Source organism: Ahaetulla prasina, chromosome 2, assembly GCF_028640845.1.
Source record: "Ahaetulla prasina isolate Xishuangbanna chromosome 2, ASM2864084v1, whole genome shotgun sequence".
Classification (NCBI taxonomy): domain Eukaryota; kingdom Metazoa; phylum Chordata; class Lepidosauria; order Squamata; family Colubridae; genus Ahaetulla; species Ahaetulla prasina.
In genome coordinates, this window is record NC_080540.1 from 190,549,832 (window position 1) to 190,577,010 (window position 27,179).

At 39.7% G+C, this 27,179-nt stretch overlaps 1 protein-coding gene across 3 annotated transcripts in view; it reads left to right on the forward strand.

Moving 5' to 3' along the window:
• The window catches only part of SYCE3 (synaptonemal complex central element protein 3), a 103,605-nt gene that overhangs the window by 19,070 nt on the left and 57,356 nt on the right, over positions 1 to 27,179 (forward strand). For all 3 annotated transcript variants that reach the window (XM_058169781.1, XM_058169787.1, XM_058169788.1), the window contains exon 3: positions 16,496 to 16,575. In XM_058169781.1, the coding sequence (XP_058025764.1) occupies positions 16,496 to 16,575 (80 nt within the window). The remainder of the gene's footprint in view (positions 1 to 16,495; positions 16,576 to 27,179) is intronic.

Below are 27,179 nucleotides of genomic sequence, written 5' to 3' on the forward strand. Positions count from 1 at the left end.
TGATGGAGAAGGACAGTGGGAAAAATCCATAGTCCTCCTGTCCATGACTGTGAACTGGATTGAAAAATCTGTCTCATCTATTCCCTGGCATACATCACTGATCAAAGCAATTTGGGCAGTTTCTGTCTCAAAACCCTGACAGAAAGCAGATTTAAATTAATCAAAATTATCATTACTACAGGTAATCCTCGACTTACAACCACAACTGAGCCCAACTCAGTTTATGTTGCTAAGGAAGAAATTTGTTAAGTGAGTTTTGCCCCATTTTACAACTCTTCTTGCCTAATTTGTTAAGTGAATCAAGTGTTAAATTAGTAACATGGTTGTTAAGTGAATCTGGCTTCCCCATTGACTTTGCTTTTCAAAACACCACAAATAATGATCATATGATTCCAGGACATTTCCTGTAACAATCATGAGACTCTTTGCTTCAGATACAACTTTCTGGATCATCCATTATTTTCATTATGCAACCCAATGATACAGAAGTGAAAACCTAAATTCAAAGTTACAATCCAAGTTTATACAAAAGCAGAAGAGTTAATTTCAAAATTGTTCTTTTAATTATTTTGTCCATGGATACACCTGTAATTTAAGGAGTGCTTTATCTTTGAGCAGGGGTCTCTAGCCTTGGTCCCTTTAAGACTTGTGGACTTCAACTCCCAGAGTTCCTCAACCAGCTTTGTTGGCTGAGGGACTCTGGGAGTTGAAGTCCACAAGTCTTAAAGGGACCAAGGTTGGAGACCCCTGTCTTAGAGGAATCGCGTATAAAAATAATAGGCCCATTTACATTCTAAGTCACAATACTTTAGTGAATTGCTTCACTATTTTTTTTTCTATTCCATAACAGTCCCATAACAGTACAATCCCATCTGAGTTTGGTTTGCCTCCTGGTCTCAGAAACATTGATGTAGTTTTCTTTGCAGCAGTAAGGAAAAACACTGACAGAGCAAGGGTCAAATGTATAATTAAATGAGCAACTTATTTCAATTATTTAGTTATTTACAAAAAATGCATATACCGCCTAATAACTAGAATCTAGGATTCACCCGTGAAATATACATATAGCAGACTTATATTCTGCTTCATAATGCTTTACAGCTCTAAGTTTACAGTGTCAGCATCTTGCCTCCAACAATCTGGATCCTCATTTTACCGACTTTGGAAGAATGGAAGGCAGAGTCAACCTTGAGCTGATGAGAATCAAACTGGCAGTCGGCAGAATTAGCCTGCAATGCTGCATTCTAACCACTGCGCCACCACAGTTCATATTTTGGGACTATGAATATTTTTTTATTTTGAAGATTTCATCTATGATACTGGAGGTACATGTTCAGATGGTTTCTTCATGAAAATTACATTTCTAGCTAATAATTGTACATTTTTGCAGAAAAAAATGAGTAATGCCTCACTGGATTGGGATAAACATTCCATAGGGAGAATATAGTATTGCTCGAGATACAACAGGTCACTTGAAGTTATGACAGACATCCCCAAAGTACCTACAACCATGTTTCAAAGTTATGACAATTGCATGTCCCCATGGTCATTTGCCCCTACCACCTGACCATGAGGATGCTGCAGTGCCCCCCCATTCCTCCCATCCCACCCTAACGAGATGCTCTTGCAGTGCTTTAGTCTACTCCCCATGTCTCCTACAAGTAGCTGCCATGTTCAGTGCTCCGACAATTCCTTGTGGAAATGGCAGCTGCTTCTTGAGCTTTTTGCCCTATCAGCCTTTGGGAAACTGCAAACCTCTCCTGGCTCTTGCTAGCCTTTGAGAAGCTAGCCATCTAGTAGCGGCTTCAGGACAAGCTTCCCCCAAACCTTTCCTTTGCTTTGCTTAACTCCTCCAGAAAGACACATTCCTTCACTAAAGAAAACAAAAAAGCTGAGAGAGAGAGAGATTTGTTGACACCCCCCCCCACATTAGGTTCTAAAACTAAACTCCCTGCATCTGCCCTCCAATCTCTATCCCTTTTTTAAATCCTCACTTGCTAAATTACTGCATGGCTGAAAGAGGATGACAAAATGTAAGTTACTGTGCTTGTAACAGCTAAAGAAGTTCAGCTCCAAAGCACAAATATGCAGCAGAAACTGGATCCTAAAGGCAGTCAGACAGGGAGCAAAAAGCTTTCCAAAGTTTTCAAACTCTTTGTTCTCTGCCTGCCTTTAGAATCCAGCTTCTGCTGCATGTGACCATTTGCAGCATATGTGTGATTTTGGGCTGAACTTTTTCTTCAGTTGCTATATGGGCACGGTAGAAATATTTTCTTGAGTTAGTTGCTTGCTTCCTTTACTCTTCAGCCAGGTGTCAAGGTAAGTGACATGTGACAAGGTAAGTGACATGTGAGATTTCATCAACTTCTTTCCAGGTAGGGAGGATATTTGAAGCTCTGGGTTGAAATGAGGGTTCCTCAGGTGCTCTCTAGGTTTGATTTTTTTCTTGCAGATGTTTCATTACTCCAACTAGTTTCCAGGCATGTAGTAATTTAGCAAATTAAGTTTTTAAAAGGGATAATGATTGGAGGGATGATGTGGAGACTTTAGTTTTAGTAGCTAATTGGGGGAGGGGTAGAGGTTCAATAAGTCTGCCCCCCCCCTTTTTATTTTCTTTATTATGGAGGTGGGAGGGGATTAAAGCAAGGGAAAGATTTTGGGAAACTCATTCTAAAAGTGCATTTGCAGATTTTCCAAAGCCTAGCAAGAGCCAGGAGAGGGTTTTCAGTCTCCCGATGGCCAGCTGATTAGAGCAGAAAACTCAGAAAGGCTAGGAACCTGTCTTTGCCCCAGAAAGGCAGGGTCACCTTGTCAGGAGGAAGGGCAGCAACAAAAGTAGGAAAGGCAGATTCTCAGCATTTTCCTTCTCCATTGTTTCTTGCTGACAAGGCAGTCAAGCTTCTTTTCCCTAGGCCTTCCAGAAGTAAGCTCCATTTTGAAGAGCCCACAATTTATTCTGGCTATTCTGGAAACGGCACTGCTTCAGGACTGCAGCCATGTGTTCTAGGGACATCAAGTAATGGAGCAGCTTGCTCTTACTCTCAATACGAAAGTGCTTCCGGAAGGCAAGAGTCAGTCACCGGTTGACAAGGCTGGGAAGGACTTTTACCCATAATCTTCCATTAGATTATGTGTTTTCTTTTCCTGTAACAACTTTCACCCTCATTGGCTGCTTACATGTTAAAGTTGCTCAATAAAAAGTGAAATGCTACTTTTGACTTTTGTCGCTTATGCTATTTCATGATTTTGCTCCATTATGTTTCTTCATTTGTCTGCCTCTGATCCAAGAGTAGAAAAGTTGTAAAAATCATCAAGAATGTTGGTGTGGAAATAGTGTTAAGAGTGGACAAGAGCAATCAATGCTGCTGTCTGTCTCAGTCCCTTGGAAGGTAGGTCTGCAGCTGAGGAGCAAATCCACCCACCTTAGTAATTGTCCCCTTCCTCATGGACAGGATGGATCATGGAGGTTCTTATCAGAAGATCCAGGAATCATTTCCTCTATCTCTGCATGAATAGAGCCTGTTGTCCCTCTTTCATTTTTCAGTGCTTTTTCATTTGTATCAGTTGGGGTGGTTTTGAAAAGAGAGGGAAGATAGACCAGAGCAGGTAAAGGATTTGAGCAAGCTTGGAGTCATGGAGGATGGCAGCTTTTGTCAGCTGTCTGGATGTTGCCCTTTTTGGAATGTTCCTTTTCTAAGCAACAGCAATAGCATTACCCTCTTCAACAGCTGGAGGAGAAATGGAGTGTGCTTCATTCATGCTCCCTCCCTAAAAGAAGATGAGGCCTACAACTTCAATCAAGTTGCTCCTGAAGAGACCCAGATCCTGAGATAGGTTGAGGAATGAGATAGGAATGGAATGGTTGTTTATTTAGATCATGTGGGCTTACCTCACATGTTAAGATGATTGTGGTAAGAATAAAAGTCTTTAAACGACAGTCTTTCTGAATTACATGCCAATCTTTGGAATCCATGCTTATTTGAAGAATTGTGCACATATGAGGCGCAGCAAAGTTTTTGATCCTTTTCAGAGGCAAAAATGGTGACCTGTTGGGTGATTTACCCACCTTGGGTGGATCAGTGTTTTTGGTGTCTGCTGGCAAACTTGCCCTCTGCTGACATAATAGACAGATCAATCTTATCCAAGACTCTATCCATAGACAAAGTTTATCGCAGAGTTTCAAACTGAATAGGGCTGGGGTCAATTTATAGGCGGTTTCTAACCCCTGTGTTAGCCCAGAGAATGATCCTGAGCTCAAGAGCTGATTTAAAGGGACTCCCAGGCTGGCCCTTTCTCTACAAGCCTACTGCCAAATCTTTCCCCAGCAGAGGAGCTCTAAGAGCCAATTTTTCTCCCTTCTGGGACATTGCAAAGAAAACATTCCCCACCTCAGAATATAGACTTTTGAGTCTGGTCCACTGGGCAGCCTCCTCACTGGGGAAACTGGCAACTGCTCACCCTCCAATTTTCTGCCTGCAGAGGAGGATCTTCACCTCACTGGTCCAAATGCTCCACCTGTCTTTCTCCTCCTCTGCCTTGCCTCCTCCAAACCTAGCCATCTCATCCACTCAATGTTTCTATGTTTGCCCACTGCTTCCTTCTCCCTGTAGACTTCCTTTCCTCCACTCAAGTCCCCTTCCCAACCACTGGGCCTTAGATCTACTATTACTAGAACCCAGAGGGCAAATCTGCCATCTCCAAAGATCCCTTTCCCTGCATCTTGTAAACTAGCTTTTAACTGAACAATTTTAAACTGCCTTGTACCATCCTCCTTGCAAACCCTGGACTGTCTGTCTTCCTCCCATCCTGGATTTTTCTGTTTTGCTCTCTTTTGGCCTACTAATATACAGTAGGCAGTTGCTGAATTAAAAATGGTTGACTTAAAGACAATCCTTAGATATAAATCAAATTGCCTGTTATAAAATGGCAGAGGGCTGATCTTTTACAGTATGTAAGATGGCAGATGGCTGACCTGTTACAGAACTTAAAATGCCTGACACCATTTTCCATCCTTGAGCTGATGAACCCCTGAAATTACAAAATGCTTTCATGAAGTACTGTATATGTTTTTAATATTCTATACACTCTGTTTTCAGCAGTTTATAAAGCAATAAGCAGATTCAATGTTTCATGGGAGAAGGGCATGTAGTCCACCATTTTGAGTTGGATCATTCTGCCTTTTGGTCCACTAATATGCAAAAATAAACAGTTTCTTTAAAAGGCAAGAGCAACAGTTTCATTTTCTGCTTCTGAAAAAGTTTGGGATGTAATTTTACAATGATTGAAAGAAACCTGCCCCTCAGCAAGGTTAGCATTCTAAGGGATGTGGGAAATGAGTCTCAATCCATCAAGGTAGGTGAAACCTCAGAGGGTGAAAATGTGCAGTTTCTCTAGGAGGAAATGTTTGGGACTTAGGGGCCTGCAAAGGCTGATGAATCTGGAGATAGGGTGATCCACCTAGTATATTCTTTTTCCTCCTGCTAGTTCAAAGATCTCTAGCTTCAACATTATTATATCCAATATTTAAGAAAGTAAGGTTTTGGTTGAATCCTATCCTTAAGGCAGGGATGTCAAATTCGTGTTGTCTTGTCATCACATGATGTATCGTGGCTTTCCCCCCCTTCGTTAAATTGGGGGTGGGGGTGGCCAGCGCATGACTCATCTGGCCCACGGGCCGCAAGTTTGACACCCCTGCCTTAAGGGCTCCACTGTGGCTGAGAGCTTGATGTCTTGTCCTCGTCTCCCAGTTGCTCCTCTCACGAGTCAATGACCAGGATCATCAAATCTTGTGGTTTCCTCACAAGGAGCAGCTGTCTAACTACAGATGGGCAATATCTCCATCTCTCTTTATCCATAGACTGCCCTGCCCTGGACTTGTTATCATATAATTGGTCTTCATTGTAATGCCATCTCCATTTCCTCAGAGATGTCTTAGTTTGCCTTAGTTGTCACCCAGAAGCCAGAGAATAGAAGACCCTCTTGCATGTTCCCCAAAATTTGTCTCCACCTTTGTACCCTTGGGCTCCCATGCCAGGAAAAAGAGAATTCTCCTATGAACAGGTTTTGTACCTGTTGAAATTTGGGCAGGGGGGTAATAAGCTATGCTAACTTGAAGAGGAAAGAAAATTTATATTGTCCAAGAGGCCCAGCAGAGAAGCAAGTTGCTATCCCTATCTCTTGTCTGCTTTGTACCACACATAACTCGGCTTTTGCATTGCTCATGAAGTATGGCTGAATTGTGCTATGATGAGGAGGACTACAGTTGAAGCAGCACTTTCCCAGGAAGGAGGGGGCACATTTCCAAAGAAAGGGGACAAGACAAGAGACAGCCCAGAGCTGGATCACAGGCAGTTAGAGAAGCTCCTCCCTAGAATCTCCAGGATTTATTTAAGAGTAGTATTGGTTTAGTCTGGCAAGGTTCTGCCTATTAGGCATCAGCAAATAACTGTACTTTGGCTGGATCTTTCTATGTCATTCTGGGGCTGGACCTGACACGAACAGACAACTTTTCATGCAAAAGGCAGAGGCCAAAGGCCACTAAGAGAGAGGATCATCAGGTTGCCCGGCCGCAACTGGCCTAAGAGAAACAGTATTCTTGTGTAGGTTCAAAAAGTGGCTGTTGGGGATGTTTCCACTGTTGCTAAGGGAACAAGGTTCTGAACTGCCATCTTTGTGTAGATTCAAAAAATGGCCACTGTGAATGACTCAGGCACTGGAGCATGTTGAGGAACAGGAGAGCTCTTCTGATGGGGTCAGTTCTTGTACCTCTGAAGTAAGTTCTTGCTTACTCAGAAGTAAGCAAGTTTTAGCAATGAGGCTGGTGGGAATTCATGCCTCAAGTCTGGGGGAAGTGGAAAAATTGTCTCTGGGAAACCCAGCCAGGCTGGCACACTCAATAACAAGACCCTCTGTATTCCTGAATAGACCTTTACAACTCAAGATTTTCAGATCCTTTCCAAGGACCACACTTGTGTAATTCTCCCTTGCACAATTAAGGGCAGCTGTTCTAAAACTCCTCCGATGCTTCCCCTCTCTCATAGGTAGAGAAATTTCCTTTTAAACTATCCTGCTTGTTCTTCCTCAGTTTACCTGGCTCCTTTAGACTTCCTGGCCCACAAGGTGGAAAGATATCCAAGGGCAGGGACCAGTAGCAAACCCATTTCTTCCTGCTGAAGTCTCTGTGCCCTGACTTCTCTGCCCCCAGTGTAGGATTCCAGATGGGTGTTTTGTTAACCAGCTACCAGCTGTCAAACCATGGCTGGCAAAGGGATATCCAGTGACAAAATGGTGATTGGCTGCCTAAGCATCCCTCATTCCATGACCCCATTAAGGAGAAAAGAGAGAGGAATGTGTCTTCAAAATAATCGAAGAGTCTATTTGAATATGTTGCCAGTGCCTGACTTGAGCATAGCCTGTTTGGAGAGCAGTTGGTCCTTATTTTGGAAGCAACAGCCTCCTAAATTAAGACTTCTGAATCTGAATCATGGCTACCCTTGAAAGGGGGCAAATGGCTAGTTTTGATCTTTGAGTTCTTTAATCTTTCCCCAGTGATGATGATCTGGAACAGAAGAGGCAGGGATTCCATATGATAGAGGAGATCTTCAATGAGTTGGTAAGTCATGATCATCTCCTTGCCTTTGCAAAGGCAGAAGCCCTGTCTCTGTGGCTTTGTTGATATGCCAGCAGATGGATGGGATGAGGATGGAGCTTTCCTTTATGCTGAGTAATTTCTGCTAGCTGACATAGATGGGAACTCTGCTAGGCTGGGATTTAGCTTATGAATGGTTTTGCTAAAGAGTCAGCAAAGAAAGAATAAAGGGTTCTTTCTGTTCCTTCTTCCACTAAAAGTTCCTCATGAGTAAAATGAGGACAATTGGATTTGCCAATTAGTGCAACCTTTCCAATCCAACTGCCAGATGCCCCTGACCTTGAGTTGCCTCCCTTAGTCGTATGGCCAGCCCTGATTTGACAAATCTGAAACTGAAAACTTCACATTCTCTCTAATTTTCCAAAGAAAACAATCCCCTCTAGCTCTGTATTCAGTTAAAGTTTAGATTGTAATTTTATAATTCATCAAAAGTAACACTGCCTTCAGATAAGACCAGCTGCCTGGGGGACATGACGAAGGAAATGAATCCTGAGTTGTCACAGTAGACAGCACCTGAGTGGATGAAGATGTTATGGCAGCTTCCCAAAGAGGAAGGGTTCAAAGATCTTGGTGCATACACAGGCTGCGGATTTTTTTCGAGAGGAGAGTTTATCAGATCCCTCATTCCATTCCATTTGGGACATTTCTCCTAGAACTAAGAAGAGACAGGAATATGCTGCACAGGAGGCGGAGGCCAGCATCTCTTCCAGCTTATGGATAAAAAAGGATTTACTGTTCTTCTTCTGGATCACATGCATCCAATTCTTTTAGTCTTTGTCTAGCAGTTGTCTGGAATTAATTTTTCCAGATTAGTTACCTGCCATATTTTAGATATGTTTTTGGTTTGGAATAAAGCCAAATTCGAAAGAGAAACATTTCAATGAATATAAATACAGAAAAAGGGAATCTTTATTTTAAAGCTTTTTCTACTTTTTAGTGTCTCTGATTTACAAAAGATCTGGTACTTACTAAGGTTTTGTTGATATTCTTGCTCTACTACTTGCAGATGTACTGAAGTGATGCTTCCTGCTACATTGACTTATTTTTCCTCTTATGGTCTGGTTCTGGGAGTTAGCCTGTTGTTTTCTGTTGCCATTTGGAGAATTGTATTGTTGAAGAGGAGTACTTGTCAGCAAAATAATTACTTTGTGATTGTTAATTCAAAACTATTCCAGTTCCAGGGTTCACAACATTTCTGCAGTGGAATCTTTGGTATGGAAATAATTGTAACCATTGAAATATATGCAATTGTCTTTTTAAAATTCTTCTCTTCTCTTCTTCTCTCTTCTCTTCTCTTCTCTTCTCTCTGCTCCACTTTTCTCTCCTGTTCTCCAAGAATTGGGAAAAAATTGGGAAAAATGTACGTTGTATTAAGGATAGCCTGTCTCACAACCAAAGTTGTGGACTATTGAGCAGAGTACCCTTTGAGATTGTGCATGAAAGCGACTGAGAATGATTGTGGACAATAACAGTTACTACACAGACAAACTGGGGTTTGATAATGTTTTATTTTTAGGGAAAAGCAAAATCATAGTCCAAAAACAATCCAGGTCATACACATTTACAGTCAGTCCAGGGATATTTCAAATACCAAATCTTCTTACCAATCATAGACTTGCACAACAAACCAGATCTTCTTTAGGTTCAGCCAAGAACACAGTTCAATACACAACGGTCAGTAAATATTAAGGAATCAGTAAATAGCCATGATCAAGCAATGATCATGCATAGAGCTCAAACATACAGTTGCAGCATATCAGCAGGTAACAATGCTGTAGAGTCCACACAAACCATAATTTAACTTTCCTTAAGTACATTGGCTACAGAGCTCAGCCAATCAGGATGCATGATGATGCAATACAGTCTTAAAGCAATATAACACCTTTCTTACTGCAAACATACATAGTTGGTTTATATATTGCTTGACCAACTAGTTAGACAAATAGCCATTTCCTAACACCTTGGAATGGAATATAAGAGGTTTAAGAGAGCATGATGAAAAGTCATAAATGTGGGACAGGCCATAATCCTTTTATTATCAAAAATGGACTTCTTAGAGTAAAAAGAAAAGTAAAAAAAAGTTGTTGGAAGAATAAAAGTGATCTGAAATAACAACTAGTTTTATTAGGTATAATTTATGAAGGAGAGATGCAACCTAGAAACAAAGAGGAATTTCCTGACAGTGAAAAGAATTAATCAGAGGAATGGCTTCCCTTTAGAAGTTGCTAAATCACTGAAGATTTTAAGATTAGACAACCATTTATTTGAAATGATATATGTTCCATTCCATTCCATTCCATTCCATTCCCATTTACTAAGGTATATGCTGACAGCTGCATTGGAAGAAGGGAATCTTGATGATATCAGATTGGAAGAGCAAAATGAGAAAATGGCGAAGTGGACAGTACAGGTAGTCCTTGAGTTACAAATGAATGGAATCTGCCAATTACATTCGTAATCCGAGGATTTGGAGGAGTGAATTGTGTAACTTGACCGTGATCACTCCCCGCTTTTGCACACACATAAGCCTGGCTAGGTGATTGAGTGGCTAAGATGCTGAGCTTGTCGATCAGAAAGGTCAATAGTTTGGCGGTTCGAATCCCTAGTATAGGTCTCCTGTGTGAGCAGGGGGTTGGACTAGATGACCTCTAAGGTCCCTTCCAACTCTTCTTCTTCTTCTTGTTGTTATTATTATCGAATGCACATGGGATATCTTAGGGTAGAGAAGGCCATGGGAGGGGGGCTAGTGATGGAATAGGCCAACTGCTTAAGACCACCCAAGGCCTCCCTGACCCAATGAAATACCTCGTGCTCCCCACAATCCCTGCCTAAGAGTCCCATTGGCAGGCAAGCACTTCGTCAAGCCATTGTAAAAAGTCTTTTCCAGCACGAACGGAGCTTGCGAGGGATGTGCTGGCTCCTCCCAAGCTCTGCGGTTCCTAGCAAAGGAATTTGCAAAGGGCTGCCAAAGCCTACAGGGTTGCAATCTTTACAAAAAGCCTTTGCTGGTATGGACAGAGCTTCAGAGGGACTAAAAAATTTGTATTCATGCTTAGTATAATTGTTTGTTTCTTTATATTCTATTATTACTATATAATACAGGTGTTTTCCCCTTTACAATAAATTAAGAAGTGAAAGTAAATACAGTGGAAATAAAATGACTGCAAGAAGAGAAAATATGAACCCTATATGAAAAAGAGGAAAAAATAGACTTTCAACAAATTGAATGGAACGTGAATGTAAGAAAAAAGGATTTGGAAGCTGCTTGTAACAGAATGAAAGTAATTGTGTTATAAAAGTTATAGAAATGTATGGAGTTATGCAAATGGAAAGTGGAAATAAGGTTAGAATAATGAACCAAAAGAGGCTTTGAATAAGACAAATATTTAGATGTATGATGGTGCAAATATATAATGATAAGTATATTGTACAATTCGTATCTAAAGAAAAAGATGACTCCAGCAAAAATCAAATTAAAGACAGCAAGGTATATTAAAAGAAAGACAGAAAATGCAGAGTAATTTCAATGGAATTTTTTTTTAAATGCTGGGAGTAATTGAAAAATGCCATACAAGGAGCTTCCAGAGGACTACATAAGTAAAAGTGGTAGTGAAGAAATACTTTCAGATAAAACAAGTGGGGGCATGCTGGAAGGTATCTTTTAAAGATTTGTATGGTATGAGCTGTGGTGGCACAGTGGTTAGAATGCAGTACTGCAGGCTACTTCTGCTGACTGCTAGCTGCCAGCAGTTCAGCAGTTCGATTCACACCAGCTCAGGGTTGACTCAGCCTCCCATCCTTCTGAGTTTGATAAAATGAGGACCCAGACTCTGACTCTGTAAACCACTTCAAGACAGCTGTAAAGCACTGTGAAGTGGTATATAAACTATCTATAATGATATATTAAAAGATGGAAAAAATTGTCCAGAAAGAAATGAATAAAAATGAAATTATTGGTCAGAGAACATTGAAAAATGTTAAGATTGGAAAAGAATATGATATAATTGGAAGTGGATATTAATATATATATATTTTCTGAGGTTTTCGCGGGTGTTTGTATGTAGATCTTTGGTTATTCGGGTTTTCTCCCGCGTAAAATTGGAAGTGTCTTGGCGACGTTTCGACGAAGTCTCATTCATCATCTTCAGGCTTCAGCTTCCTGCTTCTGGGAGCAATGTGTGACTGCAGCTGTTTCTTCCTTTTTAACTGCTAGTGGGGGTTTGAACTGATTGGGTGGGAGCTTGGCTGTGCTCTGATTGGATGGGGGTTTTTTGGTGCTCTGATTGGATGGGGGTGTGTCCTCTTTGGGTGGGGGCTTGGTTGTGCTCAGATTAGTCTGAGCTGCAGGGGGATTTGAGCTGGTGAGCTGCACAGCTGTTGTCCGGCTTCGTGTTCGCGGTCGTGCCACATCTTCACAGTGGGTGTCAGTCTGCTGCATGTATGGATTGGAGGGGTTTGAAATGGCCAATGTTGCAGCTGCGGTCTGGCTTCTGGTCCTTAATCGTGCTTCATGATCAGTGTGGGTTTGGGTCTGCTTTCTGGGTGGATGTGTGGTGGTGACATCCTGTGTGGACCTTGTGAGTGTGGGTCTGGTGTCATTCCTCTTGTTAGGGACACGTTTGTCAATAAGGGCAGGTTTCCAAATGGCTGGTAGGCGGGAGGTATCATCTCGTTTGTTCATGCTGTGTGGGCGTTTTTCTATCTCGATGGCTTCTTCCCATCCAATCAGAGCACCAAAAAACCCCCATCCAATCAGAGCACAGCCAAGCTCCCACCCAATCAGTTCAAACCCCCACTAGCAGTTAAAAAGGAAGAAACAGCTGCAGTCACACATTGCTCCCAGAAGCACGAAGCTGAAGCCTGAAGATGACGAATGAGACTTCGTCGAAACGTCGCCAAGACACTTCCAATTTTATGCGGGAGAAAACCCGAATAACCAAAGATCTATATATATATATATATATATATAGATATATATATATATATATATATATATATAATTTATTTATTTATTTATTTATTTATTTATTTATTTTGTTGAATACATATTAAATAATATATATAAGCATGAATTAAATACATAAAATGAATACAATTAAAGGGAACATTAGGAATGGGGTGAGGTCAGGGGTGAAATGCTCCCAGTTCGGACCTGTCAAACGTGCCTACCGTTCCTGTCCTATTGTTTTTCTTTTCTTCTTCTTATGCTCATACCTCCTAACATTTACTCATATATATGTTTATATGCTATATAATCTTTTTGTATGATGTTGTGACAAAATAATCTTTTTGTATGATGTTGTGACAAAATAAATAAATAAATAAATAAATAAGTAGTCATTGACAGGAAGGATACTGTAGCAAATGATTTTATGAGCTATGCTCAGGTCATACCGAAGGCGGTGTAGTTCTAAATTTTCTAAAATTATTTCTAAAATCTGGGTGCAGTTTGCTTATGAAGTGGCTATGCAATTTATTCAACATGAGAGTATGAACAAAAAAAACCCCAACACCCTAAATTATTTGTAACTAATGTTAAGATAGTGTTCTGTCTCCTTCCCCACCTCGGAGCAATGAGCTGGCCTTCAGCCAGTGGATTCACGGCTCTTATCAGTCCTGGCAGAGAAATTGCAGCTGCTTGCCAAAGTTCAAACAAATGACTTGCAGAGTAAGACTTCAGCTCTCTTTGAAATGGTTCAGCTAATCTTTTGCTCCCCGTGAAGTGCGAGCAATCCCAAAGCTCCTTATATATCCTGTGGGGTGGGGCTCCTGTCCCACCCTTCCCTTTGATGACGCCGCCTCTCTAATCTTCTGAAGCGTGGGTTAATCCAAGCTTGATTATTATCAGCTGTGTCTGAAGGGGTAGCCTGAGGAAGGGAGGAATCAGGAGATGACGGCCTCATTACGTCCTCCGACTGACCTGGTTCTGGCTCCTGGACCCGGGCCAAAGGCATCGGTGCTCCCGAGGTAAGCCTTACCGGCCCTTCCCCCTCATTCTCGGAGTCACTTTCAAGCATGGGGCCAGGTTTGGGAGCTGAAGTCACAACAGATAGGTTATATGTTGCAACAAGGAGTATGAATTTGAAATTAATTAATCAGAGACTAAGATGGTTGTGTTTGACAGGGAAAAGAGTGAACAATAGGAAATTATATGTACTGTAAATAGCAAAGAATAAGTAGATGCAGGGGTGGGTTCTACTTACCTTTACTACTGGTTCGCATCATGCCCGCGCATGTGCAGATTGCTTTTGATGACATTCGGGTCAGTGGGTGGAGCTTCCCGCCAATTTTACTACCGGTTCTATAGAACCGGTGTGAACCGGGGGCAACCCACCACTGAGTAGATGGATTTATGTATCTTGATACAGTACCAACTAAAAATGGAAAAATGAATGTTAAGATTTGTAAATGCTGGTAGAAGTGGATAATATGTACAGTAATGTGTATAAAGAAATTAATATTGAAATAAGCAAAAATGGCTGTGTATGGGGCTTTTTGCCTACTTTATTATATGGAAATGAGATCCGAGTCTTAGGAGAAACATATAAGCTATCTGAATGCAATGAGAAGGGGGAACTTGAGAAGTGTGTGTGTGGTATAAAAGAGATAATGTGCTGAATGATTAGAGGCTAAAATCAAAAGTAATCAATAAGTACATTGAAATGAATAAATCATATAGAGAGAATGAATGTGAAAACTGCAAAACAAATATATCAAGAGGGGATAGAACGTAGAATCATAGAGCTGGAAGGGACATTGGAGGTCTTCTAGTCCAAAGTCCTGCTCAAAACAGGAGCCTTTACCATCCCATGCAAATTGTTGTCCAGTCTATTTTTGAAAACCTCCAGTGCCGGAGAAGGGAAAAACAGAAAGTAAAGTTTGAATGTATGGCTAGAACATAGAACATTCATACATACAATTTATTAGAGACAAGTAAGAAGCAAAAAAAAAAAAAAAAAAAGTAATGTATGAAATGGTGCATGGATGTGAGGGAAGGAAGAATGGTGTGAAAGAATATCAGAAAAATGAGAGGTATGGCAAACGTTGGTGTAGCCTAGATTTGGCTGAATTTCTTTTTCTCATATCCTTTGTTTTGTCTTTTGTTTTACTATTTCTTTCCTTTTTCTATGCTTTGCACACTATTGTTTATCTCAAAAAGTAATAGACAAACAGTAATTTTTGTGGGTTCTGCAGTAATTCTGCAGAATTACTCAGAAATGCAGTAGTTTTCATTTCAATTAAATTTAGAATTGCACAATTTATTTACAAGGAGAGCTACTGAAAAAGACAAATTGACACACAGAGGAACACTGCTTTGACATAAAATATATTTTTAGTGCAATTTTACAGCTAAGTATTTTATTAATTCAGATTTTCTAGAATTATTACTTTGCCGAAACTACCACATGATATGCTATTCAACTTGTTTGGAATAATTTGAACTGAAATCCTTCATTTAATTTTTAAAATTCCCTTATTTTTCTTTTACTCACTAGAGGGAGCTCCAACATAAGAAATATTTATTTGAAATTAAATATTCAGTTGGAATGATATGAATTGTAACTAATGAAACTCAGTTCCCTAATATATAAATCAATTGTTCAACGACTGTTATAATTCATCATGCTTAAGGACATTTTTTGTCATTTTTTTCTCATTTGGTTATTTATATATTATGTTATAAAATGTTACTGAACTTTCTTTATTCTGTTTTTGTACTCTTATTCATACAGGTAATCCTTGAGCTACGATAGTTCACTATTCAAAGTTACATGATAATGCCACCAAATATTTATGACACAGACTCGAAATTACAAATGTTGCAGTACCACAGCAGTCATTCACCCTTACAAACCTGGTGGATCTCCCCAAACCCCTGCTGGGTCTCCACAATTGCTTCCCCCTAGCAATCCTGCCATATTGGACTCACTTACCTTGCAAAGATCTGTCTCCTCTCTGCCACAGTTTCTTTGAGAGTGGGACGATTTCGTTTCCAGCATCCAACGGCTTGCAAATATTTTGTGTGGAGACTGGAAGCTTCTGAGGGTTGGGCTTTTGTGGGACTTCAGGCTGCGAGATCACAGCATCTAAAAGCTTCCAGTCTCCATGCCAAATGTTTGCAAGCCGATGGGATACTTTGAGACAGTGTGATTTCATTCCCTCATAGCATCCTGTCAACTTACAAATTGTGGGGAGCATGTGGTATCTCAGTGGGTCCTAGGGTGATCTTAAACAGGAGGCCTGTTCCACCACTAGGCCCCCCATGGCCTTCCTCACCCTGAGATACCTCGTGCACTTAATGACCCATGCCTTCGATTAACCAATTTCACCTATTCTATACCTGTATATTTGGTTTTCCTTACCTAAGTATAAAACTTCGCTTTTCTCCGTATTAAATTTCATTTTGTTGAACAGGGCCCATTGTTCAAGTCTATCAAGATCTTTTTGGATCCTGAGCTGGTTTTCTGGGGTGTTGAATACTCCTATCAGCTTAGTGTCAACAATAGAGTCACCTGGCTGAGTTGGGTGGCTATAGAAATTGAATGAATAAATGAATTAATAAATATTCAAAGGACATTGAATTGCATAGATTTCCCCCCAGTGAAACTGTCAACATATTCCAGTATCTGGAAACCATGAGGATATGGGTGAGTTTGGGGCCTCACAGGTTTTTGAAAGGTTCTGGAAAGATTTCGTTTTTGTCTCTGAGGCAAGTGGCACTTTGTTCAGATGTGATGTTCAGATGGCAGCCGTGACCACGATGGTCTTTGTATAACTTTGTCTTAATGCCAGTTGAACTCATTACTGGCTCAAGGGTCATTCATGCCTTAATTTTCCTCTGATTAGATTATTGCAATATGCTGTACATGGGGCTCCTCTTGAAGACCATCCAGAAGCTTCAATTGGTCCAGAATGCAGTGATGCAGGTAGTAATGGGCATTTCTTATATTTATGTAGCATCTCTTCTTCACAAACTACTATGGCTCTCAATAGGCTTCTGGGTGCAATTCAAGGTACTAGATCTCACCTATATCAGTGATGGGTAATCTTTTTGCTGTTGTGTGCCAAAAATGGGGGTTTCACGGGGGGGGGGTCGCACGTGTGCCCACACCCATAATTCAATGTGCCCTGCCCCTTGCACATGCGCGTGTGACCCGCTCACACTCCCCCCGCTTTTGGCATGTGATAACCCAGTGGGCCCGGTAGGCCCATTTTTCGCCCTCCCCAAGCTTCAGAGGCTTTCTTGGAGCCTGGGGAAGGAGACCCTCCGGAGGCCAGAAACAGCCCATTTCGTGACTTCTGGTGGACCCAGAAGGCTTGAAAATCAGCTGGCCGGTGTGTGCATGTGCGCTGGAGCTGAGCTAGGGCAACGCTTGTGTGCCCACAGACATGGCTCCCTGTGCCACCTGTGGCACGCATGCCATAGGTTCACCATCACAAACCTATATAATATGGATGGCATAGGCCCAGTTTTTTTGTGGGATCACATTTTCCCAATGGTTTTCTAACTATTTCACATGCTACAGCAGGCAGGACAGATTCTGGGTCCCTTCTCTGAAAGCATGTCATCTTATGAAATGTAGGGGATGTGCCTTTTTGGTGGCAGACCCTGATTTTTAGAAGGATTCCCCCCCTCCCATATACAGTTAGCTGCAATCTTGTGACCTTTAAAAAGTTAATATCTGACTCATTCCCCAAGCATTTAATCCAAGATGAGTAGATTGGTAGGATACAATACATTTCTTTTTTTATTTTTTTATTTTGTCACAACAGTATACACAAGCATCAACATAAAACAACAACACATCATATAAGCATATATATGAGCAAAAGTATGCAATAACTATATTAATTTGATATAATGAAAGGAAACAATAGGACAGGAACGGTAGGCACTTTTGTGCTCTTATGCATGCCCCTTATAGTCCTCTTAGGAATGGGGTGAGGTCAATGGTAGACAGTTTTTGGTTAAAGCTTTTGGGAGTTTGAGAAGAGACCACAGAGTCAGGTAGTGTGTTCCAAGCGTTAACAACTCTGTTACAAAAGTCATATTTTCTGCAATCAAGATTGAAGCGGTTAACATTAAGTTTAAATCTATTGTTTGCTCTTGTATTATTGCGATTGAAGCTGAAGTAGTCTTTAACAGGAAGGACATTGCAATAGATGATTCTATGTGTTAAACACAGGTCTTGTCGGAGTTGGTGTTCTAAGTTTTCTAATCCCAGGATTTCAAGTCTGGTGGTATAAGGTATTTTGTTGTTTTCAGAGGAGCGGAGAACTTTTCTGGACGTGTTCAATTGTATTAATGTCAGAGATGTGGTATGGGTTCCAGACAGGTGAGCTGTATTCAAAAATAGGTTTAGCAAATGTTTTGCATGCTCTGGTTAGTAGTGTAGAGTTTTTGGAAAAGAAGCTACGCAAAATTAGGTTTACAATTCTTAGAGCTTTTTTTGCTATGTAGTTGCAGTGGGCTTTGGCACTTAGATCATTTGATATGAAAACTTAGATCATTTGATATGAAAACTGATCATGATTTCTTTTTTTATTTTTTTATTTTGTCACAACAGTATACACAAGAATCAACATAAAACAACAACACGTCATATAAGCATATATATGAGCAAAAGTATGCAATAACTATATTAATTTGATATAATGAAAGGAAACAATAGGACAGGAACGGTAGGCACTTTTGTGCTCTTATGCATGCCCCTTATAGTCCTCTTAGGAATGGGGTGAGGTCGATGGTAGACAGTTTTTGGTTAAAGCTTTTGGGAGTTTGAGAAGAGACCACAGAGTCAGGTAGTGTGTTCCAAGCGTTAACAACTCTGTTACAAAAGTCATATTTTCTGCAATCAAGATTGAAGCGGTTAACATTAAATTTAAATCTATTGTTTGTTCTTGTATTATTGCGATTGAAGCTGAAGTAGTCTTTAACAGGAAGGACATTGCAATAGATGATTCTATGTGTTAAACACAGGTCTTGTCGGAGTTGGTGGAGTTCTAAGTTTTCTAATCCCAGGATTTCAAGTCTGGTGGGATAAGGTATTTTGTTGTTTTCAGAGGAGCGGAGAACTTTTCTTGTAAAATATTTCTGGACGTGTTCAATTGTATTAATGTCAGAGATGTGGTATGGGTTCCAGACAGGTGAGCTGTATTCAAAAATAGGTTTAGCAAATGTTTTGCATGCTCTGGTTAGTAGTGTAGAGTTTTTGGAAAAGAAGCTACGCAAAATTAGGTTTACAATTCTTAGAGCTTTTTTTGCTATGTAGTTGCAGTGGGCTTTGGCACTTAGATCATTTGATATGAAAACTTAGATCATTTGATATGAAAACTGATCATGATTTCTTTTATTTTGTTTTACTGGCATTTACCAATACGCTATTTTCTTTTGTATTCTTTAATAATTTTATATGTTGCTCAGTCATGTTGTTTGAGTTTGTAAATAAATGATTCTTGGAAAAATGAATGAGGTTTTCTTCCCAACTGGCAAACCTCCCCAAACCTCTAAGCCTGTATATCATTGTTCTCTCTCTTGGATGTGTGGAGATACAAATATCTGATAGAGAAAATATTTATATTCAGTTTAACACTTATTCAAGGATAGACATGTGTTGGATTTCTAACTCCTTGTTAACCAACCTCTTAAATGTGGAAGTGGCACCTCCTCCTTATCCAGATCGTAGTCCGATAATTGTAAGACTAAATAGAGAAACTTCCAGATCAAAAAGGTGGAGACTCAATGAACTTCTATTTTACAAGAGGATATTATACTCTAGTACTGTCAGGAATTGTAGATCTTCCAAATCAATTTCACTTCTGAAATCTCTTTATTGACAGTATGGGATGTTAGCAGAATATTGAGATGTTTGTTGATCTCTTTGGGATTAAATTAGAAAGTAAACCATGAAGAAACAGAAGGATTCATTGGTCTAACAATCAATGATTTAAAACCGTTAGAAGAAAGGCATAAATTCAATCTAGTTTTGGGTTTAGAATAAAAGTTAAAAATAATACAGAATTAGGTAGAAATAATGGAAGTAAAAAGTTATAAGAAGTTAATCAAGAAAAATGTTTTCAAAATAGCAATAATTCAGATAAATTCACCTATAAAATATACAAGAAACAAAAAAATATATTATGTCATTATGTGACAAAAGAGAGCAATTTGTAACCATTATTCCAGATTATAAAGCAGATCTCATTCATCAAATATGACATATTAACAAATATGTGATTAAAACATTATTTACAAAATTTACAGATCAAGAAAAAGAACTCCTTAATCAACTGAAGACAAAAATAAAGAGGCAGGACTCAATGATATTTCTCCAACAAGTCTTTCCAATAAATTCTGGTTACATCATTAACTGAAGTGATTCAAGGAAGTTTTAATTTTTAATTTTTTTAGATGAAGGAAAGAAAGCTTTGACTTGCCCAGAGTCATTCCTAACTGTTTTATTATTAAATGTAAATTATTTGTTTTTCATGGAAATATTTACAAAAAGAATAAATACAATATATCCTTTAAGTGAATGTTACATTTCGATCACATTGGATTTGTTCCAAAGAGATATGAAAGACATATTTAAAAGAAAGAAAATGATTATGGTTTTTCTTGATATAGAAAAAGTCTTTGACAATTTGGAATGGCTTCCAATATTTGCAGTTCTGAGAAAGATGAATTGCAATCATAATTTTTTCACTTGGACACAAATATTTATAAAGAAAAATCCACGGCAACATAAATGACTCTTTAACACAACAATGCACCATCTGCAGGGAACACAATGTCACTTCTTTTCCCGATTTTTATTTTTACTGGCTTTAGAACCGTTAACAATGAAAATATGTCAAGATAATATTTCGAGAGTTACTTTAGCAACTCAAGTTCATTAATTGAGATGATATGTTGATGAGGTACTCCCAATAACCAAGCCAAATTATTCCTATATACTCTTAATGACATAAAAGCAATATGTTTTTCTGCAAATTATTATTGGATTAATTAACAAAAATACCCAAATGTTGACATGAAATTTAGCAGAGGAAGAAAAGCAAATATCTGTACATAATAACAAGGCTCAACATTACTATAAAAAAGTTGAAATACTTAGGAATATACTTGAGAAGAAAACAAAGGTATATTTAAAAATAATTACTTACCAAGTTGTAAAATGTAATAGATATTTTTACATGGAAAAACTTTGTCTTCACTAGGCAAAATAATAGCTTTCAGAAGTCATTAGATACACAGCTGGAATAGTGGACTGGACTCAAGCAGAACTAAAAGCCCTAGATAGGACTTCTGTCATTATAGGAAATGCAATGAATTTGCCTTCATCTACACAACAATGTTGACAGACACTATTTACCAAGGAAAATAAGTGAGTGTGGAATGTTGCAAGTACCTCAGACATCCAAAGAAGAAAAAAGTGGCATTGGAGGAATATCTGAAGGACCATGAAGGAGATGTACTGAAGCTAGTATATCATGAAGGCTTCCCGAGTTCTGGAAAGACCAAACTAGCCTACAAGAAACAACAAATGAAGAATAGAAAAGAGACATGGCAATGCAAACTATCACATGGCCAGTATATTTAATAAAAAGAAGGCAAAGCAGATAACAAGCCCAACAATGGCTAAGAGCAGGAAAATTGAAGTAGAGATGGAGGGGTTAACTCTGACTGCACAAGACCAAGCCTAAGAACAAATGCATACAAAGCCAGAATTGAAAAGACAGCAACAGATGGTAAGTGCCTCCTCTGGAAAGAAGCTGATGAAACAGTGGACCACCTCATTAGCTGCTGCAAGAAGATCACACAGACCACAAGCAATAGCATGACAAATAGCAATAATGGTGCATTGGAATATCTGCAAGAAATAACATATGCCTGCAAACAAAACTGGTGGAACCATAAAATAGAGAAAGTAACAGAAAACAAAGAAGCTAAATTACTCTAGGACGTCTCAAACAGACAGGCAACTGACACATACTGCAGTCTTAACAACTGTCAATAGGAAGGACAAAAATGTGGATAGTGGATGTGGCAGAATCTGAGGACAGCAGAATAGAAGAGAAAGAACTAGAACATCACAAAATGCAGAGAAGTAGAACCATAAAATAGAGAAAGTAACAGAAAACAAAGAAGCTAAATTACTCTAGGACGTCTCAAACAGACAGGCAACTGACACACACTGCAGTCTTAACAACTGTCAATAGGAAGGACAAAAATGTGGATAGTGGATGTGGCAGAATCTGAAGACAGCAGAATAGAAGAGAAAGAACTAGAACATCACAAAATGCAGAGAAGTAGAAAAACTAGCAAAAGAAAGCAAAGATAGTACCAATAGTAATAGGAGCCTTGAATGCAATCCCAGTACATCTGGAGTACTATCTGAACGCCATTGGCACTGAGAAAAATCACCATCAATCATTTGCAAAAGGCAGCTTTACTTGGAATAGCTTACATTCTGCAACATTACTGTTAACACCATCTAATAACATCTGCCTATCCCAGGTTCCTGGAAGGATTCTTTAGGTCACGGGTATCAAACTCACAGCGTCACATTGCTATCATGTGATGTTTCATGATGTTTTTCCCTTTGTGGAGCTGGGGTGGACATGGCCTGTGTGTGACACATCTGGCCCACAAGCCGCCAGTTTGATACCCCTGCTTTAGGTGGATAAAAATGGCAAATTCATTCTAAATATCTGGCTGACTATGCAAGCAACCATAATAATGAGATTTTTCATCCTGCCATTTTATATACCATATTTTTCGCACTACAATATGGTCTGGACCATAAAACGCACTAAGCTTTTGGGGAGGAAAACAAGAAAAAAAAATCTGCCTCTGGCTCCCAGCAATTTGCCTCCTTGCAGCAAACAGTCTGGTCAGCTTCAGCACAGGCTGATTTAGCATGAGCAGCTGATTGGTGGTTGGCTCGGCCTCCTGGAATTCCGCCAATCAGCTGTTCCAGGCTGCAGGGATCGCTGCTGCCCATCGCCGCTGTCGCTGCACATGGCTGCTGTTGCCACCCATCACCACTGCTCTTGATCGCCACCTCCGCATGCCCCATTTTTGGCTCGTTCCAGGTGGCGATAGGCAGTGATGGCAGCAATCCCCACTGCCTGGAACAGGCTGAAAACAGGATGCACGGAGGTCAAAAAAATGGGGTGCACAGAGGCTGAAAACAGGACACATGGAGGCTGAAAATGGGGTGTGCAGAGGCAGCGATAGGCAGCAGAGGCCATGGGTGGTGATGGTGGCAATGGGCAGCAGCAATCCCTACAGCCTGGAAGAGCGGTATTCTGGGAGGCTGATCCAACCATCAATCAGTTGCTTGTGCTAAATCAGGCTGTGCTTAAGCTGATCAGGCTGTTTGCTGCAAGGTGGCAAATCATTGGGAGGCAAAGGCCAAAGGGTGGGGGCTGGCGGGTGGGTAGGGCTTCAGCAACATTTGCTGTATAAGACGCACAGACATTTCCACCCACTTTTTTGGGGGGAGGGAAGTGTGTCTTTAGACTGAAAAATACTGTATATAAAACTTAAAAGCAGTAATATACTGTACTTGGCTATTTCCCAACAACAACCCTGTGAGTTGTTTTTGGGCTAGTTGCTTTCTTTCAGCTAAACTCATCTCACAGGGTTGTTGATTGGGGAAAATAGAAGTAGGAAGGAGTATTAAATATGCCTGCTGCCTTGAGTTATTTACAAAAAAGCCAAGATGAGAAGACATCTATCCACCTTTCGTGCCAAAGGCAAGCCTAGAACTCAATCTCCAAATCTTTTTGTTATTAAGAAATTGTTGATTGAATGTTTGGGAAAATGGCAGATTTTTCTTCTCTTGCCTCATTATCAAATGTTTTATTTAAGTAGAGGAAAGCATAAGAAATTCCTCATAATAATGCATTTTAAAGTACACTTGTACAGTGTTTTATTTTTTATTCTTTGTTCTTTTCTTAAAGATTGTATGTTTTCTTTAAAATGAAAGAACAAAAGGAGAAAGAAAGACAGAAAGAAATTCTTTTTCAAATGCTGAGCTTTTTCCTCAGCTCTTTTTGTCTCATTTCATGACTGATATGTTAACTATTCACCCACTTCCATCACTGCTTCTGTCTTATGTGAATTTCCTAAAATATCAACGATTTCTGCTGCCCAGTTCCTGTCAAACTTTCTGCTAGGAATTATTTTAAAAGCTGCATTGCCTATTTCAATTTGGGATTGTTAAAGTGTGCTAGCCCTGTAACCCATGATATATGAAAGAGTCTTCTCATGAGTAATTTCTGCAAGTGTGAGGAGCTGCCAGTTAAAATTTAACAAAAATAATGCTACCCTGAGCATAATTCAAGGTTTTAGGGTTGCAATAAAATTCAGTGTAATAGTATTTTATTTTTAGTAAAATTAGCTTCTTCCTTGGTAAAAAGTTTGTTTATTCCTGTCAGAAGCATCACAATCAAAATAAGGCATACTAAATGACATAAAATTTATAATATAAAATACAAGATTAAAACATGTACAAGTTTAGCAGTTCTTGTCTAGAAACTAGCAATGTTAATTGCATTCTGTCATGCTGCCATGAGGTCTATCAGGACACAAGAACAGGTATGCATTATTTTCTGCATGTCATCACAACCACAAAGGGCAGAAACCACTGGACAGCCCAATTTGTTTAGAGTATCTCTGGATTATGTTATATCCATGCACAGTTTATTCAACGATTTCCATACTTCCCGGCTTTTGTCAGACCAGGTTTCAACTCCTCATTGGTTCCATTCACTGGTTCTTTGTTGCTTTCCATAGGTCCTCTCTGTTTTTAAATTCTTTGGAGTCTTCTGTCGACCTAAGGAAGTTTTTCCTAGATTTTAATCTCTGATGAACTAGTTGTAGGCTATAGAGATGGTGTTGATTTAAGGCTCTATCTGTATGCTGCTTCTTCTCTCTGAACAGCAGGTGGCGCAATGCTGGCTAAGTGATAGATCTTATCTAGAGGGGTAGGTTTAAGGTATCTGGTAATAATTCTGCTAGCTTTGCTCAGAACAACATCTACTTTCCCAGTATATGCTGATTTATACCAGACTGGGCGGGCATATTCACCTGTCAAGTAGCAAAGAGCTAAAGCTATTGTCCTAAGGACCCTTGGTTTGGCACTCCAGGTAGAGCGCATTACTTTCCGGAGGCTATTATTTTATTCACTGACCTTCAGTTTAGTGTTGGTTAGGGTCCTATCTAAAGTGACACCTAAATATTTAGGGCTGTAGCAATGCTCCGATAAGGCCCCTTTACATATAATATGCAGTTTTCTATTGTAGCGGGCTGCTTTTTGCAAAGATGGAAGGCATATACCTGAAATTTTAACCAGCTCTGGCAGATCTTCAATTAAATATTTCATTGAACATTGTTCAAGGTCCTTAAATGTTTTCCCTGTTCATCCATTGCTCTATTATCAGCATACATATATTTGTTTAATACCTTTAGGGAGCGGCTGATCATTGGTGTAAATATTAAAAAAAAGCTGGAACTAACGCAGTACCTTGTGGTAAGCTGCTCCTTTGATTCCTCCATCTATTTCACTTTCCCTGGAACTCCACATGTGGTTCTGAAATAGATTCCTAATGATATTTGTAAGTTTAAAATATTTAGTCAGATCATAAACTTTCTGCTTCAGTCTTCTTAGATTGATGGTATCTGTATGATGGATGGTGTCTGATGGTATCAGACAGATCCTCAATAATTACTGAAATAATAGTCATCTGTGGACCTGAAAAGATCCTTTGTGGATCTCTGTGAGGCTGCCAAGCATAATGCTAGGACAGGGGTGTCAAACTCGCGTCACAGCAGCATCATGTGAGGCATTGGGACTTTTTTTGCCCTTCACTAAATCAGGCGTGAGAGTGTCCAGCATGTGATGCATCTGGCCCACAGGCCACAAGTTTGATAGCCCTGTGCTAGGACAATCACAGAAAAGGGGAAAGTTTATAAAGCATTTGCTTGTATGAAGCATCTTATTGGTTAGGGAAGAAAAAGTTGCTATAATATTCAGTATTTGATAGCTCTGTCCTCAAACTAACAGCCCAATCAAAGGCTTTTGAGTAGTAAAATCATGATTGGGGATAGAGTGAACGGATGAAGGGACATGCACGCGCATACACTCAGACACAGATGTATATTCACTTCTGCTTACAGTCACCACTTAGAATGTACTGTAAGTTGTTCTGTGTGATTGTGTCCAGTTTTATATACATCGTTGATCTTCCAGTCTAAACTTCTAGGCCTCTCTTTCCCCCTTCCATTCTTCACTTCCCCCCAACACTTGTATTGCATTTCAATTGTTTTTCAGTTCTGTTTATTTATTTGTTTATTATTTATTAAATTTATTTGGTGCTTATCTTGCTGTGCAGCTACTCTAGGCAGCTTATAACAGTAAAAAAGATGAAAAGAGTGTAAAACAGAAGTAAAATAATAGAAGTATAGAATAAACAATGAAAAAGAACACAGTGAGAATACATCAATATGATAACCAAAAAGATGGATAGGTGGAGAGTAGAGAGCAAGGGGGAGAGGTTACTGAGTTATTTAGTCTTTGTTCCTTAATTATCTAATTTTCTCCTAAATCATTCATAAATCAGTATGTTTTTTTAAAAAAACCATGTAAATAATTACAAATGATATATGTCTATAATTTAGGGGATTTTGTTTTCACTTTTAAAGCGGAAGATTCTAATTAAGGAATTATAGCTCCCTAAGGGTGATGAAAAATGCTAATGCAGGGGGCTCCCCCCACTCAGGTTCATAATTCTCTCCCAGGAAGAAGCTGAAAGAGACTTTCCAATCCTGAGACAGAGTGAGTGGGTGAGCCTGCTGCAGGAGCTCAACATCCAAGTAGAAAACAGATTTAGTGTTTATTGGGACCTATATCACTTCTTTGTCTCTAATTTGCCTATCTGAAACATTGACACTTTTGAATGTAGATTGCCTATCTCTGAATGCTGAACGGGTAGGTATATGTCACCATGCTTGACCCAAACCTACTGAAATTGATCTTTCTGTCCTTGTGTTCTTTCCCATTTAAGCTCTTTCCTTTCTAATGATCAAACCTGTGAGGCTACAAAATGGATTGTCCACAATTCGTTCTAAGCAAATAAGTAAAGTTTTAGGGGCAGATAGGCCTTTGCCACCATTACCACTGACAAAGGTTAAGGCCCAGAATGGCTCTGAATAGCACCGACTGAGGGAAGCAGCTGAATCAGTACAATGTGGGACGTTGGCTACCAGGTATAACTTCACACTACCACTTTGTAGATGCTTTTCTGGGCCTTGATTAGCCAGCTTCTGTAGCCCGCTCTCCTCTTCTTTCCAATCAGATCACGTGATGTTCTTTGTGCATCATTTTAGGCTGCTAGTATTTATTCCAGTCAAGAGCTACACTTAGCTTTAGGATTCAGAGGACCACATTCCCAAAAGTACATAAGACTGTACTCTCCCACTTGCCCTCATCTTTTGGAGGTAATGTAGTAGACCTCACTC